Raw genomic sequence first — 17,571 nt, forward strand, 5'->3', positions numbered from 1 at the left:
ATGAAGCGCCGATATTCAGTCCAGATGTTAATCTCGACATCAATGCAACAGCCTTCCCCGTGGGGCCATCATTTCGTCAAGTCTGCAAGAAAATACATGACGACTTTTCCAGTCCCATAAGATACTGCTAATTCTTTTCAACGCCTGTGCAATTCTTTGAGAATAATGTCTATACGATCCTGGATTCGCCCCTTCAAGCCACACATATTCAATGACAGAGGTAGGATCCGAGCCTCTTAACCTGTAGTAGTGTTGGTGGAAGTCATATTGAAGAGCACTGCGGGACCTAGTGGATCTAGAAATGACGGAACTGCTGCCGCTGCTGCCGCCGCTGCTGCTATAACTGAGACGAAGCGCATGAATCCGATCATGATCGACCGGAAGCCTCTTTATGCCCGTGATGTCGATCTACCATAAACTTATAAGCAGGCAAAGAAGTCGAAACACTGGGAGTTCTAGGAAAAAGCTATGGAATAACAGATTAATGATCTCCTTGCCTAGAATGCCTACTCGATCGTGCCTAAGCCTCGCGGTAAGCTAGCCAATACTCGGCAGATGATACTCGAAAATCAAAGAGACTGACTGTATTCGACATATCGAAACCTGTATACTACCGATCCATGGGCTGTATACGGCGTGAAAGCTTGGATCGAAGTTCTCCATCATCATACAAAAGACCAATATCCGCACCTGGGTAGGGCGCGTCAAGTTCATCTTTCAACTTCTGTGCAGTTTCAGTTGAGAGCCACATATATCTCTCCACCATTCCCGGGTTTGCTAGCCCACCTCCATATGTACCTCGAGTTTCTTCGTGTTCATTTCCACAGGGATATTGCCCATACCCGATCTCCATATCATGGTAGCTGACAGTGGGACTCGTGAGATCATCTCTAGGCTCCAGATCAGTCTGTAAGCCTGGTGCAGTGTGATCAAAGTCTTTGAAGTAGTGAAAGTCCGGGGGGGTTATGTCGCGCGCCTTCATGATTTCCTCAAGGTATTGTAGGTAGAATGGATTTTCACTTCGCCTGGCAGCCACATACAAGGATCTGGTGTAGGGGGGCTTCAAACTTCGGAATATCGAACCGTAATCACACATGATACAAGTGATCGCAACTTGATGTCCCATGGACGGACACTTTCGAACCAGATCAGCTAAAGTGTTCGCAGAGGGCTTCACGGGCCCCCATATAACCCATGGGAGGCAGTCCGAGTCATCGTCGATACCAGAGATATCATTGTTCATTATCATGCGGGCATTAATTGCAGTGCGAATCTCTCTACACTCCCGTTCATTGCCTTGGCTGAGCAATTTACCTGGGAGGATAGCCCGTCCAGGGTTTGTTTCCAGCTGATAGGCCCACCATCTAGCGAAGGTTGTACTGTGATAAATGCCACGAAGAATACAATTGTATTCAAGTTTGGTTCTTAGCCTGCGTGGGTGCATTAGTCGACTGTATCGATCCACATTGCCCTCCCACGCGGCTATCTGTGTCTGAAGGCGCTTCTCAAGATTTGGGAGATCAGGCGGAAGAGGCATCCACAATTGATCGGACTGGCCTGGGCCCAGTTCAGCGTAGTCCTCCATTCCACTGATATCCTTCAGGCTGACATCTTCAAAGCCGATAAATCCATCTTCCTCGATATCAATATCATCAGCAGTCGTCTCAGGTAAATTTTTACCAGGGAGAACTCGCTGTCCCAAAGTCCATCGGGGCTTCATATCGCCATTCAGAAACACAGGCGTTCGTGGGGTTTGAAGATGAACAGATCGAGAGAAATCTTCCATGATAGCATATCGTTGGGGGGCGGACATGATAATCTTGTAGATTTCAGCGTCTTTGTTAACTTCGCGGGATTCTTCCGCGATAGAAACGTCAGGCAAAAGGTCCAATTCTTTGTAGAGATCTGTATAGCCTGCTGCAGCACACGCTCGGCCCACTTGATACCGCATAGACGGATACCGACGGGCAACTTCGCGATATACTCCCTCTGATGCAAGGTCGGGATACCAGATACAGTACGGCTGAGAGGCAGGATTTTGCATATCGGGGATGATGTCACTCATTATTAGGCGAGCATTGCGGGCGCGGGAAAATTGATGGGCCTGGCCATCATCGCCGGAGCATAGCTCAAGAATTGCCGGGCTTGTTGCAAATTGAAGTGAATCACGAATCCCACGGATAACTGCTCTCTGGTGCCAAAACGAGCTTAGATCGTCGGGGAGATCCTCCCCCTTTATTGCCGCAGCACATTGATCGGGGTCGCATGCAGGTATAGGTTTGCCGGAAGAGTCATACGCCTGTCTTTTCGGTAGAACGATATTGTATTGGCCCATCAGGCTGATACCGGACTTTTCGGTAGCCGCCATTAGGAAATCATACGGGTAGTGATGCCAGTGGCGCTGATGCTGCGTGCAGTGACAAGGTGGGGAAAATGAAGTTCGACGTTGAGAAAAAGGAAGGGGGAAGTCAACTTCTCGAAGGACAGGATTGTGCTTCGACCAGCAAGTATTCATAGACGAAGTGACCGGCCCCTGTAATTTCGGATACAAAAATACGGACCCTCGCATAGGACGGAAAAGGCCGATCAAGAAAAGACAAGGCGGAAGTGGAGGAAGGTGTTGATTGAAATCAGGAAGCATGGCAGGGCCCAAAAACGAAGGGGGGGCTCTATAAATCTGTATTCTAGTACTAAATTGACTACTCTATACATTTCCCACTCTATATTAATTAGTTTACTGCATGGTGGTGTAAAAGCTGGTTGAAGTACAAGTGACGAAAAAAGTTGCATTTGGGTGGCGGACCCTCGCTATGCGAGGAGCCGTATTTTTGTATCCGAAATTACAGGGGCCGGTTAGATCGCACCGCCTTTTTTTTTATTATTTTAATTTATTTTTCTTCTCGATTCCACTCAGCTTTGACATTCAATTTGCCCCTGCAGTGGACCTGCGACGGCAACTGTACCGTAAACTTACAAGCTCATACACAAACCATGAACAACGTTAGAAGTACGTCGAGACTATGAATATCATTCCAACCGCGATTTCTTTCCACGTTTTTTTTTTTTTTTTTTTTAATTAAATTCCGCCAAAAATAAAAATACAAGAATGGCTAATCTCGAGAGGTGCCCCTGACTCCAAACAGAAATCGCGGTTTCCAGAGACTCTCGGAGGACCCTGGGGAGATTCTATACTAGCCATCACTGCCGATGTTGGATAATATGTAATAGAACATCCACGATAGCTTTAAATTGCACTCATCTGCATCTCTTGGATCCTGAATGAGGAATATCTTAAATGTGTACGTGGTACTTAGTAAGACTGATCGTGCAACTTGAGGGCTAGTAGAAAACATTATTTACATCTTTCCTAGTTCACCGAGGATGAACGCCAAATCTCTCGAGGATCAACACTCATCTATCCAAGATTTATCCTCCCAAGCAACGATCTCTTGCCAATGGCTAACACTCGAGTCGCTTGCTGAAGGACCATTGGTACTGGGTAAAACGTCTCCAAGCTCATTGGCCTGTGTATCAAGATATACAGTCAGTACCTGTAGGGCCTATAAGATGACACCTTGAAAGAAGGGAAACTCACCCAGGTTTGAAAATCAACTCCACTTTCAATGTTCTTCCCTTCAATCTTTGCAGTGTTGAGTGGATCGGCAAAGGTTGCCGGAAAGTCGATTGATTGGTATTTGGATATCTTGGCTGCACCTGGAACTCCGGTCTCTGCGTCGTCCACGGTGGCAACAGTGGTACGGGTTATACCGTCCTCAGTTTTTTGGAGATTCCAACCATCGTCTCTGGTTAGATACTTGATCAGCCAGTTGATTGTCGAGGCTTTCCTGAGGAGTATCATTCGTTGACTAATCGTGTCGGCGCGACTAAGACGGTTGGAAACATCCCCAATACTAGACTTCTCCGCATCATTTCTGATTGCGTCCACCCTTTCCGTGACTTTCTCAATGAATCGGGTATGAATTTGAGTGCTGTCACCTACCTTGAGGTAAGGGTTGACTTCTTTCATCTTAATTAGCCCATCAAGATGTTTATCAGTCAACTCCTGCTCTGCCCTCACAAGATCATCCTCAGAATCTGGCGCCGTTATGTCAGGATGAGTCTCGATCGCCGTGTTTTTGCCTCCCAATCTTAGCATGAACTCAGGATAATCCAAAGCATAATTTGTCGACGTCTCCGAGCCGCCAACAGTTATCAGATGTCGATTATCTCGCCCGGCCGAGACAAGTGCTGTTCCGTCATTCTTCAAGCGGAAAGGAAGTATGAGTTTTTGTTTATTGTAACCGTCAATTTGACTATATTGAAAGACCGAAAACTTAGTCATGGTCAACTGGAATATTGGATAGATGCTCTAAGAAGGCAAAACCCTCTCGGTGATAACATACCCAATTATCTTATAGGCCTCCCATAAAAACAGCTTTTCGTAGGCATGGGCACGTTCATTAAGCCCGTTATCAATGATACCTTCAACATCTTCAATATTGGCTCTTCGATGGTGTGTGTGCAAATGATTATGAGAAACGGAATGGGCTGCATAGCTGAGGCTCGTAAAATGAACAAGCCACACTATCACAAGGCCCAGAATAGAGAACGCAGGCACCCGGGAGAGCATCGTGATAACCTCAGTCTTGGTTGATCGGAGGTCAAAGTTTTAAAAAAAAGATAAAGAGCTCGGTCAATTCAAAAGACGCAGACGGACCAGGCTCTCAAGTTCTTTTATGGGAGACTCTTTTCCCACCTTTCCCAAATGAATAGTCCGAGCATACTAAAATCTCCCTGTACTCCGTGCCACGAGTTATTATCAAAAGTTCGGTCTCTTGGCAAACCCTAGCCGATCCTGCTATTCCATTCCGTACTCCATACAGAAGCCATACTAAGTTTACTCCGAGCCGTGACCCTGGGAAAATAACCAAAGCATGGAAGCGAAGCTAATTGTATCATGTACGTGCTAGTACCGCAAGGCCGAGACACCCAGATTGAAGACATATTACAATTGGTGCTCACGAATCAGCTAGCATTAGCGCTAAATTAGTTTCTTCGGTTGCTCGTCAACCGGCCCCTGTGATTTTTGTATCAAGAATTACAGGGGCCGGTTAGTAGTTGGGGCCAAAATTTGGGATGGGCAGGGGGCCATTTTCAGACCCACTCAGATACTGATAAAAAATACCGCGCGAGGCTGTGCGGAGTATTATAAGACTCTTCAGACCTATGCTTGGCAAAGCTTGTATGTACTTCTTCGTACTGTGCCGTCTTGATCTTGGAAGCGAACCTTGGAAGATTGCATTGTCAAGCCTGAAGTAGTCGTCTCTAAATGTCCACTAAGCCCCTGACTAGGACCTTGACTAAGACACTGGCCACTGGTAGCGCCGAGTACATATATGTATGGGGTTACTCTAATAGCCAATCACTGATCAGCCGGATATCAGGGCCGGGGCTGGCTAATTACCAATTCAGGAATATTGTGCGATGCTTCGTATAGTGCTCTGTCCAGTACTCCGTAAATCGCCACTTTTTTCAATATCAAAACAAACAATGAAACGGACCTCCGTACTCCATGGTAATATTCTGATCCGGCTGTTACTAGCTTCACCAACACCCCTACTAGCTTCACCAACACCCCTACTAGCTTCACCAACACCCCTACTAGCTTCACCAACACCCCTACTAGCTTCACCAAATCCTGTCAAGGTAAGACACACGGAGACCTAGGGGCTCCCAGGTGCCGAGGATGCCCCGTCCCACATCGCTTCAAGCTCGTAGTCTGCAAATTGTGCGTGGCCATTCAATAATGGAGTATAGGTTTTTGCAGTCTACCTATATATTAAGTAGTTATGGGTATATCTTAACATCATCTCCGCCGTCCTTTCAAGTTTCTTTTCATTTGCCAACTACCATTTCGCCTAGGCAGTCTTTCTCTTCATTCTTTTACGATGAGGACTGCCATAGGGGCTTTCGTTCCTTTCCTCTCTTTGAATTTCCTCATTACCCTTCCTTCTCTTGCCTATGCCTTGCCTGCCCCTGGTTGTCCAGAGTCCTGCTCAGTTGTCGGTTCAAATCCGAGTAACTGGACCTGGATTGTTGACCAAAGTTATTTAAGCATTTGTGAGCAGCCTATCTTATTTGACTATCATATCGACCGGGACTCGAGCTCCAACTTGGTTGTACGCTCTTGTGCTGTCCTTGAGCCTTTCCCCGAGCGATCCCAAACCTTGAATGTGCAAGAAATGAAATGGAGCAATGTCAATAGCAAGGATTCAGAAATTGTCGAGCAGTCATTGATCGTATCGAAGTATTGCGGGGCATCCCAGCAACCTTCAGATGTTACCGTTCGGGTGGGCCCTGCTGGTACTATCAAGGCTACCAATGATTCCAATACCGCAATCGCGAATCTAGCATCCTACATGACCAATGCTGCGTCATGTGGCACTACCATACTTCTGTCAAAGGCTGGGGACTCCGTGGCTGCGCTTTATGCCGGTGCAGATGTCTATCAAAGCGCTGTTGGATCATATCTTCTCGACTTCGACAAGCAATTTACAGCCGGATCCCAGACAGCTCAATCCTGCGACTCAAGCTCGAAGCGAGATTATACCATTGGTGTTTATATTGTGAACTCATTGGATGAACTTGAAGATATCGATCACGCCTTGCAGACATGGTCCGAGGGCAACTGTCTTGACTCGGACGGTCATGACTCGATCCAATTAAAGACCACTTTGCTTGGTGTCTCTGAAGTCAGCAAGAGATCAATATCCTCACCAGTCGAAGGTTTTTTAGCCCCTCGTGGTGATTGCAGGACCGTCGAAGTCATCTCAGGAGACGGTTGTGCGTCATTAGCAAGTCGCTGTGGTATATCAGGAGCCGATTTTGACAAGTACAACACCGAGACTAGTCTTTGCAGTACCTTGAAAGTTTCGCAACGTGTTTGCTGCTCAGCGGGATCTCTGCCAAATATCATCCCTAAGCAGCAGTCAGATGGCACTTGTGGCACCTATACTATCCAGGCGAACGACAACTGTGCAGATCTCGCGGTTCATTTTGGTATCACACAAGATGATATCTATGAACTCAACAAAGAAACTTGGGGGTGGGCTGGCTGTGGCGTGAACGATCTCAAAATAGGCCAAATCATCTGTTTGAGTGAAGGCAATACCCCCATGCCGGCCCCATTGAGTAATGCTGTTTGTGGTCCTCAGGTACCTGGTACCAAAGCTCCGTCAGGAGATTATAATGGTTGGAATCTTACCAAGCTCAACCCTTGTCCCCTGAATGCTTGTTGCTCAGGTTGGGGCTTCTGTGGCACCACTGGTGAATTTTGTACCGAGTCACCCGCCTCGACAAAAGCCCCAGGGGCCTTCCAAAGTGGCAAAAATGGATGTATCTCCAACTGTGGCACAGATATCGTTAACAATGATGACGCTCCGGACAAATTCTACCATGTTGCTTATTTTGAAGTCTTCAACCTCAAGCGCGACTGTCTGAACATGGACGTCAATGAAATCAGCGACACATCCGTGACCCATGTGCACTTCGCTTTTGCTGGATTGACTTCCGATTTTGATGTTGCATTCGAGACCGATGAGTACGAAGCGCAGTTTGAAAAATTCGTCAAGAATGATGCTTTATACAAAAAGATTCTTTCGTTTGGAGGTTGGGCCGAGTCAACCTCCGCCGCAACGTTCCAGCTTTACCGTGATGTCGTCAAGTCTGGAAATCGTGAGAAGTTTGCTACGAATATTAAGGCATTCTTTGAGAAATATGATGGACTAGACGGTATCGACTTTGATTGGGAGTATCCTGGAGCCACTGATATCCCTGGCGTACCTGCAGGCTCCAAAACTGACGACGACAATTACCTTAATTTCCTGAAGTTGATGAAGAGCACCCTTGGCGATAAGTCCCTTTCAATTGCTCTGCCTGCTTCATATTGGTACCTGAAGACATTCCCAATCGCCAAAATGTCCGACTATGTTTCATACTTCATCTACATGACTTACGACCTTCATGGCCAGTGGGGTGAGTTTATAAATATCATCCCACGTATATTATTGATGAAACTCACTAACCATCAAGATTTGAATAGATTATAATAATGCCTACGCAGATGAGGGCTGCCCCACCGGAGACTGTCTTCGATCGCATGTCAACAAGACTGAGACTATCAACTCTCTTGCGATGATCACCAAGGCCGGTGTGCCTGCGAGCAAAATCTTTGTTGGAGTTTCAAGCTACGGTCGCAGCTTTGGCATGGTCGACCCAACCTGCACTGGCCCTATGTGCAAATACGGTGGCGCTTTTGATGTTTCCACTGCCGAGGCTGGAACTTGTACCAACACTTCTGGCTACATCTCAAACGCCGAGCTCAATCTGATCATGGAGGGTGTGAATGCGAGTGATAGCGGCTACAAGGGCCGCACGTGGTATGATGAGGATTCCGCTTCAGACATCATGGTTTACGGTACTCAAGGCGAAATCACTACTTGGGTGGCATACATGTCCGACGACACCAAGGAGGCACGCATTGATTGGATCAAAGGACTCAACTTTGGAGGCGTCACTGATTGGGCTATCGACCTTCAAGACTGGAACTTGGGTGTTGAACCCGACTCCGATGAAGCTCAGGACATTGATCTTCCCGCTCTACCCACTGGATGTTCTTCTCACGATTGGCCGGACAATCTGGAGGACTTGAGGAACAACATTGATAAGATTGATTTAGGCTGTCGGGCTCAGGCTGTTGTTTGGGTTTTAATCAAAATTCTTCCCGACATCCTGAAAAACTATCAAAGTGCAGCTGACAATTATGATGAATACGTGAGTCTCCCCCCCCGTGATGCTTTCGCATTCAAGCTAATATGCCTCTAGTTCAAATATTATGCCGAATGGGTCAGAAACGGCATCGATGATTCATTGCCACGCTTTATGTGGGGTGATGGAAGGGATTACATGGACTGCAAATGGTCATCTGCATCAGATGGCAGTGGCGATGCGGCTTGTACAGAAATGGTCGTCCCAGAAGGACAGCCAGGCCAAGGTCAAGTCGTTATCACATATACAGTACGTGATGAAGATGGGTTTTACAAAGCCCTTCAAGCCGATTATGGAATTGAGAAGGACTGGATTATGTGGAAAGACACATATGCCGACCCTGAGAATGTTGTTACCTGTCCCCCTTGTCCTAACCTTACCAAAAACTGCCCTCCTTGTGCTGGCCATGGCGTGACTTACCACAATTGGCCAGTAAAGGCTGCGGACGATAACATCAATGTTCCTAATCTCAAGAAAATCATCGATACTGCAGTACCTAACATCACGGCACTTCAAGACGTCATTCTTGGGAGTTTCATCCAGATGCGTATCGGGGTCATGGATGCTTCGGACGAAGACGTCGCTACTGCGCTCAGCATGCCCGTTTTCATGATTGCAGACACAACCGAACAAATGAAGAACATTACAAAAATCGGCAAAGAACAGGAAGCGGCCGATGAGAAGGCTAAAATCAGTTTCATCTTGGACATTGTCAGCATTGTTCTTATGATCATTCCGTTCGCTGGAGAGGCAGTCGAGGCGATTGGTGGCGTGGCGAACGTTGCCCGTGCGGCTTGGGTTATCGGCGAGGCTGGCAACGCAGCTCTTTCTATCTATGATATTGTGAAGGAACCATCTTCAGCTCCCTTCGCCATCCTTGGTCTCGTCATGGGAGCCGATGCCTCGGTTGTTGGCAGGGCTAGCAAGTCGACTTTCACCAAAGCTGCTGCTTTCCGGAAAGCGATGACCGATGATACTCTGAGCTCCTTCAGCAAAGAGTTCCGGACGAATGATGCAATTATACAGGACATTATAAAAGCTTGTAAAAAGGCTTGATGCTCATGTTGTGAAAGAATGCTAGCGGTATGTATCTCGAGTCGGGCAGGGTAATTAGTTCTAGAAATATCACTCTTAAACACATTTCCTTTTTTCAAATAGCAATACCACCCACCCTTTATGTAGGAAATACTGCGAGAAATGATGCCAGTGCTTGGTGGGAAACGGAGTACAGTGGACTCAGACTCGGACTTTGAAGAGCAGAGGTGTCACTTTGACTAAAAACCCTCTCATTTTCGTGAAATCCAATAGATACGAGCTAATGATTGGACCGCCCGGGCTTTCCTGTCACTTTCCATAAAGGTCCAGAATAGCGATCGAGATGAATACGAGTAAGATTAAAAACTTTGGAACATTGAAGTGTTCGTTATCATGAGATTGAGGAAAGCATCTTGGTACTTGCTACAACCTTGGAAAGAACCAGTTGACATCATCCAGTCTACGTAGGTAATTCAAGGGCCACTTTCAAATTGGCGATCCCCCGAGCTCCTCATGAAGCCGCTCATCTTCTAGTCTCTTCTCCAATTGTCCCTGTTCCTTTTGAGCTCTCCTCATATGGGCAAGGCCCTGATCTAAATTGGGCTGGTCATTATCTGGATCTGACTCTGGAGCCTCTCTTCCGTCTTCACCTTAGGTCCCTGCCCCATTACCTAGAGCAGCGTCTTTGCAGTACGCTTGCGCCTCCGTTGCTAAGTCTACGTCCAGGTTTTCTGCGAGGAGTACTGCCTCTAATACGACTCTGGTGTAGTCACTCCTGCCATCTGAGACACCTGATACAGCAGAAACACGAGAAAAGCGCGCGACAGCCATCTCCGGCTCGGCGGGCTCTATCGGGCCTTGAGCTTCGACAAAATTCGGATTTTCCTCAAAATATCGCAAGTCCCTTTGCACCGACGCATTTTCAATCAGTCGGTATGATTCGATATCTTCCTGGCTACGTTATTGTTTAGTAGTGCGTGGAACTCATGCTTTTATCTTACTATCTACACTATTCGGGTATTAGGCTTTGTGGATGATAAATTCACTATAGTCTTAAGGAATATTTAGCTCTATATTGTCCTTTTCACGTGTAAGGCCTGTCAACCGGGTAAGATACAAGGCTTTAATGATTGGGAGAGAGGATCAAATATATTTCTCAAGTTGCAAGACTAACTCTTGCAGGAGGAAACAGGATCCTAAGGATCTTGGGGTTCTTATGCTTGGATACAGTACCCCGCATTTACTCGAACCGAGTACCGAGCCGATTACGAAATAAGGATATATACTAGGAATATATATTATTATTAATTACTAGTAGTAGTGATTTAAGATAAAAGGGGTATTTATAGTAGTTACTATAGTTGAGTATCTTATCCTTTATCTTCAAAGTAACCTTAGTGATTAGCCTATTAACTCACTTATATATTATATCTATCTAGAACTACTTAAAACTTATAATAAGTGTATAATCATTAAGTTAGATCATTAAACCATACTTTCTCAGGAAGGCAATCAGCACTAAGGTAAAAAGGTTAAGGGGTCTAAAGCCCATACCAAGACCACTAAGCTTAATTATCGCCTTAGGATATCTAGGGCGTTAAGGTGCGGAAGACTATAGGCCTATAGCAATATTCATCATAGATAAGAGGTTGGTCTTTGTCACCCTCTATATAATCGAGTTTCCGCTTAAGGTCTTCCAAATGTTGAATCTACTTATAGGAGCGGAGCCCGATGAGCCGTTAGTGTAAGGTGTAAGGACTCGCATTTTTATCAATCTATTTCTGTTGGAAAATGCTTGAATAGTCGACTAAAATAATAATGAAGACGTTGATTAGGTAGACGATCCAGAGGATAATATTGATACCAGTATCCACGCTCCCATTGAAGAAGGATTAAGCGAGTACGGGCACGAAATGAAGGTTTTATCCCAGTGGAAATTGTAGGGGCAGAAGTAATGTACATTTACCGGCTGTTCAACAATCAGTATGTCGGGGCTTGGAATTCGTTGGTCAGATATCATGGGAAGGAGGAATAACCAAAGGACTATAGATATTTGGCGAGATACTTGGCCAAGTGGTGCTGGCGAGGGGATGTCAGGGCTGTTGAAAGGAAAGTTGAAGTTTTTCAAAAGTTGGCCCCATGACAATCTTGAGCATGTGCTAATTAACGGTCAAGCCCTGGAGTGCTAGGTAATTTGTCAAGGCGGAAACAAGAAAGCGATCTCTATGAAATGTGAATGCAGGTCATCAAGGAAGGAGCAATCTTGAAAAGGTCATGTCAAATTTACGCCTGTAACCTATACTATTCGACACCTTTCCCACCGCATACTATACTATTTCAAGTATCAGTTTTTGCAAAATGAGGTATTGTTCAAACATTGCAGGTGGGCCAACTTTAATATATATAAAGCACCGAATACACTTCTGTGCGGTTGCCCTGCGGTCGTTCTGGGGGTGGAAAGCAGTTGCGCGTATTGGCATTGTATGGTCCCTCTCTAGTTGAAGAGAGAAGAGCCCATGGCGATAGAAGAAAAGGTTGAGAAGAGGATCATATTGTAGATGGCCTCTCCCGTTCTCCTGGCTATAACACTGAAATGGGGGAAAAGTACATCTGAAAAGAAGTTTTAAAAAGACATCTGGAAGGAACTGTAACATTTTCACTAAGTGCGGCGAGACTTTACAAGGTAAAGTGAAGGAGATGCCCAGACGGGAAGGCAATGTGAATAGATAAGATCAGGTGCTCTAGGTCACGCGCTCCTTGGGGTAGTACCTACCGATCTGGATATATATAAATCGCTCTTTCCCCTGTTTTAGTCCCTCTTCTCGCCTTACCACCAGCATGATGATGCTCAACTCTCCAGGAATTGGATAGACACAATTCATATAAATATCTAGCAATCTCCAAAGTATGTATACTGTCCATAACGGGCATACATTGACACAGTGTAGTCCCTGGCGATCGCTTATTTTGATTCCAAGGTGTTACAGCCGAAGGGAATGCCCCGTGGCTAGCGATGGTGTGCCCTCCGTGCCATGCCATGAATCCCCATGGTGGACAACCTTGAAAGAAAGAATCCCAGTGAACTGTCAGACAATTGAAGAGGATTATCTTAAAAGACAGTCAAGGTAAATGTCGAGGACAAGGGGAATCAGAAATTGGGGAAGGAATGCTGCGGGTAACCTCGGTAGCTTTGAGAATGCTTTTTACCTAGGTATGTCAGTGTTCGAAAAATCCTTCTTATCCACCTCCTCGATGGGCCTTGACCCTCAGTTCTGCCGAATCATTTCAAATTAATGTGAATATTACGGATCCACCAATATTAATCCATAGATAACGTCAGAGTTTCCGTTGACCTTCATCTACGTGGTGAGTCTAAACACATATAGTAGCTCCGCGATACAAACCTTGAAAGGCACGCCAACAAGGCTTACCCTCTGGAGATGACAGCAAGGACGCCAATCCATCAAACAGTTGGGGGAATGAATTGGCGGCTACACTTAGCGAGAGGGCCGTATACTCCAAAGACGTCAGTCAATGCATGGGAGAAAGTGAACAGCTGGGGTATTTCCCGACACTACCTGATCAGAGGATGCCAATCGGCATCTTCTCGCCCTATAGCTCTCTCAATGGATTGGTTGTGGACCCTAGAAGACAAATTACTGTGAGAGCCAGTCCGAAAACCGCTCCAGTGAAGGAGTATGCGAGCCGAAATGCAAAATGCAAGTGTATTATTTCATGGTAGTCCGTCCCATCACTGCCTTGCAGATGGCAATAAAGGTAAACGAAGCCGGCAACCAGAAGAAAGTCAGTGGTTGTCCCTTCCAGCGAAGACACATGTAAAGATCGATGATGCATATTAGGTCCAGGGGGATAGTCCAATTTGCCATGCCATACAGCCCGCACATTCAATCAATCCTCCACAAAGATAGTGTTCCAGTAACTTTTTACCCCATCACAAATGCCTTCATACTCAATCCAACTCTGAAACTTATCTTCAAGCTCACAAGCCGTCCAAAGAATCTCTTCCCAGAATCCCTTCTCGACATCAGCCCTACTGTTGAACCCGCGTACGACATCCACCGGCAATGTCCAAGCCCGAGTATAAGTACCCTCATCCGTAAACGTGGGGCTCACCTCATGGGGCTCGAAAATGGTGGCGGGATTAAACTTAGGGAAGTTGGCGTGGATAAAGAAGACAGGTGGTGCGGGGGCATCATCGCCTTTGATACGCCATGTCCCGCGGCTTGTAAGGGCAAAGTCCTGTACGGGATCAAACTGGGCCATTGCGGAGCCCGCCATACCACCGTGGGTGCCGTGGCCGAGAGCACAAATAGGCTCGCTGACTTGATGGAAGGATTCGTGCAGGGCAGTCGCGGCTGCGATGAAAGTTTCCTTATCACCTTCTCCCGCAGCGCCCTGTGAGAGGAGTGGGTAGTAATGCGAGGGGCCGTGGTAATTGTAGTAAGTTGTAAGGAGCAGGGAGCGGAGATGGGACTTTTTGGATAAGAGAACCTCGCCTGACTCTGTTGACTGGCGTAGGTCCATTGGTGGAGCTGGGTAGTTTGCGATGTCGTAGAAGATTGGGGAGGCGGAGGAAGCCCAAAAGTCGGGCCAGGTGACCATGCCATTGGAGAGGAAGGGCTCGGTAGCGAAAAGACTCTCCGGTTTCTCAAGGGGAAAGGCATCCGCGTCTAGGAAGAGGATTTCTTCAAATGATGAGAAGAGCATTGCGAAGGGTTTGTATTGATATTTTTGAATTTGGGCTGGAGTGGCAATGAGGATGCGGGATAAGACTACGCATCGCGCGCTCAGGGAGGGTAGCACTTCATCGCATATGTAGGGTTCGTACTCGTCCTCGTCAGAGAGGAAGACTTCCATCGGTAGCGTGGAGCCGGTTCGGCGGAGCATGCGGAGGGATATCACTAGCACTGGGAGGTAGAAACCCCCTGCTGTCGAGACTATGCCTTTTGTGTCGGGTATGTAGGGGAGTTCAGGTGGGGAGTCGGTGATCGCATTAACGAACCCGGCATGCGCTTCTTTCATGGTGTTGATGTCTTCCTCTGGGACGTAGAGGGTATCTGGTCGCGGTAGTGCATTGTGAGCATTGAACCCTTCCGTCGGTGCCTTCTCATATTCAATGATTGGATCTGTATTGGGCGCATATCTCTCTAACAAAACATGGAATTCCCGCCAGAATTGTTGATGTGCGGGTGTCAGTGCTGTAGTTGCATTTGACGAGATGGGTTTGGGGATGTAGACTTTGAATCCCAATATTGCCCAGGTAAGAAAGATAGCGAGTCCCAAGGCTGTCAACAGCGTTCGCACGCGCAAAAATCGCGGGATCAGCGGGATCATCATGAAGTGTCTCGGATGTAAGTCCGTTGACCCCACAGAAGCTTGATCGGACTCTAAGATCGACGATCGAGCCAATGACGTCGCCAGGTACCCGTTTGAACCGTTGAGCTATCACAAGTTATGTAGACGACATTAGAGCGTTAGTGAGAAGGCTGACATTTCTGTGGTGAAGGCTTGCAAGATCATCCCTTGGTTGCACAGACCGCTTTGAGATTGACAACAATAGGCCTCTACATCAAAGTGTAGAGTATAGCATTCGTGTTAGACATAGTCTTGACAATCGGTAATATACGGGGCTCCCAAAATTATGAAATACTACTAATAATGCATAAATGACATGCTTAGAAGGTAAAGCATATCGGATATATATTTTTGGCGTTACGGTGTTCAGCAAGCTCGTTTCTAGATGGGTGGATGTCAAAATATTGGCAATCTATGTGGAATCCCCTGCCCCAAAGCCTAGAGATGGAGAGGAGAATAAAAACTCAATCGATAATCCACTAAGCAATGACTGTGTACTATATCTGTGTATCAACTTCAAATCTGATACGTGAAAGCGGGAAAGCCCTGTGCCGGTCCCCGTCTAACCTCCTCTCTCAAAGTCCTCAGCTCTTTATCTTTCTCTGCACTTTCTGCTTTCAATTCCTGATTCTTGTGAGTAAGATACTCAAGCCTTTTGAGCACCATTGACATGGTTGTCAGCTTCCGGGCAAGTTTATGTGACAGATCGACCACAAACTCTCCCCCCTCTGTGATAAGTTCGTCCATCTGGTCACCCACCAGCGTGGTGTACCGCAGTGCCACGAACTGGGATAGCAAATTTCTCGCATCGTCAGAAACACCGGTGGTTTTATAGATCAATCGAATTGCATCCACCAAGTATGGGAACAGGACCTTGTCCGTTTGCTCCAGGGCTACAAGAACCTCAGCCAGACGGTTCAAAGAAAATTGCTCCAATTTCGCAAAGTTGAGTTGTCTTGCGAAGGAATAGACTTTAGCGTGGAGATAAATCTCGGCAGCGTTATTTTCTTCGGCTTCTTGTTCTGGCTCTTCTTCTTGATGATGCTCTTGCCTTTCATGGTCTAGAATCTTTGATGCGGAGGCGTGATCTGCGGTCAGAGTGACCCCGTCGCAGTATTCCAACGGGGTCAAGGGTCGGTCATTCAAGTCGCAATCTGATATGCCCTGGGACGGTGGTGAGTCTGGGGCTATGGATACTGCCAACGGTGGCCTTGCACGTGCAAACGTTGGTGATGGCGAGTGTGGCCATGAAGATTGTGACTGTGGGCTTTCAGGTGGTGGAGGAGATCTTGAAGGTGGGGATGGTGGCCATGAAGCATGCGATGGTGACCCTGCCACTGGCGATGCTGGTGGTTCTGCATTAGCTGATTTGCATTAATGTCTCATTCAATTTTATGAGATGAATTGATGCAGGGGGGGATTTATTACCGGCTTCTTCATCCACTTCTTCCGTCTCATGTAATACTATCTCTTCTTCCTCTTCCTCCTCTTCTTCCTCCTCGTCTCCATCTTGCGCTGGGGCCTCGTCCCCCGCATCTACCTGATTTTCCTCAACTGCCGCAGAGGTCGCTTGAGGTGCCTGGTACCCTCCAGTGTAAAGGAAGCTCAATACACAATTGATAGTCTGCTCATCAAAAGCGGACCAGTCAATCGCATCTTCGTATTCGTCAGTTGACTCTTTCAGTCGGGCATCGAATGCGGGGTGGACTTCAAGCGTTCCACGGTGGACATAGTAAACGTGCTCATCCCTGCCAACAATAATCTTGACTGGTGGCTTTGCGAAGATCGACCTATTTAAGCGTTAGCAAGAGTTAGAGAAGTGGTGGATACACCATAGTCTTGTGTGGATGTACTTCGAAGTCTTCGGGTCGGACGACATGGTGGGAAACAAAACCCACAAGAGATAATACTGAATTTTCAGATGGCTCTTCAAGTTTTTTTTTATCAAGAACAGGGTGTAATTTGATGGTGGTTTAAGTAGACAACCACGGAGAACGGTCCTCGTAGCCAAGAAGTACTTGGCAAGTCCTTTTGACTATGCAGTGAGACCCAACCTATTTTAAAAGTAGGGCGGCCTCTAACAGGGGTATACGTGGGCTCACTAGGCTGTCGCATTCTCTTGCACATGATAAACCGGCATATATACATCATAGCTCATGGCATCTGCAGCTTCTATTAGTGTGCCCATGGCTTTACTAATTACTCCAAGAATGCAAGCCTACATACTTACATAGACAAATCACACTCTCCCTTTCTGGATTATTTCTACATTTTGGGCAGATCTTATATTAATCTACAGCACTAGCATAGGGGTACTGCATAAAACGGGAGATA

At 46.7% G+C, this 17,571-nt stretch overlaps 6 protein-coding genes across 6 annotated transcripts; 2 read left to right on the top strand and 4 right to left on the bottom strand.

Moving 5' to 3' along the window:
- Positions 1-165: 165 nt before the first annotated feature.
- On the top strand, positions 166-417 carry N7500_001774 (uncharacterized protein; the record flags this gene model as incomplete). The annotated part of the gene is made up of 2 exons (XM_056672920.1): positions 166-220; positions 251-417. 2 exons carry the CDS (start codon positions 166-168, stop codon positions 415-417), a joined length of 222 nt encoding a protein of 73 aa, XP_056536439.1.
- Positions 418-610: 193 nt separating this feature from the next.
- Positions 611-2,368, bottom strand: N7500_001775 (uncharacterized protein; the record flags this gene model as incomplete). The annotated part of the gene is made up of 1 exon (XM_056672921.1): positions 611-2,368. One exon carries the CDS (start codon positions 2,366-2,368, stop codon positions 611-613), a length of 1,758 nt encoding a protein of 585 aa, XP_056536440.1.
- A 1,036-nt stretch (positions 2,369-3,404) lies between these two features.
- On the bottom strand, positions 3,405-4,630 carry N7500_001776 (uncharacterized protein; the record flags this gene model as incomplete). The annotated part of the gene is made up of 3 exons (XM_056672922.1): positions 3,405-3,524; positions 3,596-4,313; positions 4,404-4,630. The coding sequence occupies 3 exons, from the start codon at positions 4,628-4,630 to the stop codon at positions 3,405-3,407; spliced, it is 1,065 nt and encodes a 354-aa protein (XP_056536441.1).
- Positions 4,631-5,948: 1,318 nt separating this feature from the next.
- Positions 5,949-9,882, top strand: N7500_001777 (Peptidoglycan-binding Lysin subgroup; the record flags this gene model as incomplete). Its single annotated transcript, XM_056672923.1, has 3 exons — positions 5,949-8,034; positions 8,102-8,832; positions 8,884-9,882. 3 exons carry the CDS (start codon positions 5,949-5,951, stop codon positions 9,880-9,882), a joined length of 3,816 nt encoding a protein of 1,271 aa, XP_056536442.1.
- A 3,888-nt stretch (positions 9,883-13,770) lies between these two features.
- On the bottom strand, positions 13,771-15,216 carry N7500_001778 (alpha-mannosyltransferase; the record flags this gene model as incomplete). The annotated part of the gene is made up of 1 exon (XM_056672924.1): positions 13,771-15,216. The coding sequence occupies one exon, from the start codon at positions 15,214-15,216 to the stop codon at positions 13,771-13,773; it is 1,446 nt and encodes a 481-aa protein (XP_056536443.1).
- Positions 15,217-15,753: 537 nt separating this feature from the next.
- On the bottom strand, positions 15,754-17,116 carry N7500_001779 (uncharacterized protein; the record flags this gene model as incomplete). The annotated part of the gene is made up of 3 exons (XM_056672925.1): positions 15,754-16,601; positions 16,666-17,027; positions 17,091-17,116. 3 exons carry the CDS (start codon positions 17,114-17,116, stop codon positions 15,754-15,756), a joined length of 1,236 nt encoding a protein of 411 aa, XP_056536444.1.
- Positions 17,117-17,571: the final 455 nt, after the last annotated feature.

Source organism: Penicillium coprophilum (assembly GCF_028826855.1).
Source record: "Penicillium coprophilum strain IBT 35676 chromosome Unknown utg000002l_segment0_segment0, whole genome shotgun sequence".
Lineage (NCBI taxonomy): Eukaryota > Fungi > Ascomycota > Eurotiomycetes > Eurotiales > Aspergillaceae > Penicillium > Penicillium coprophilum.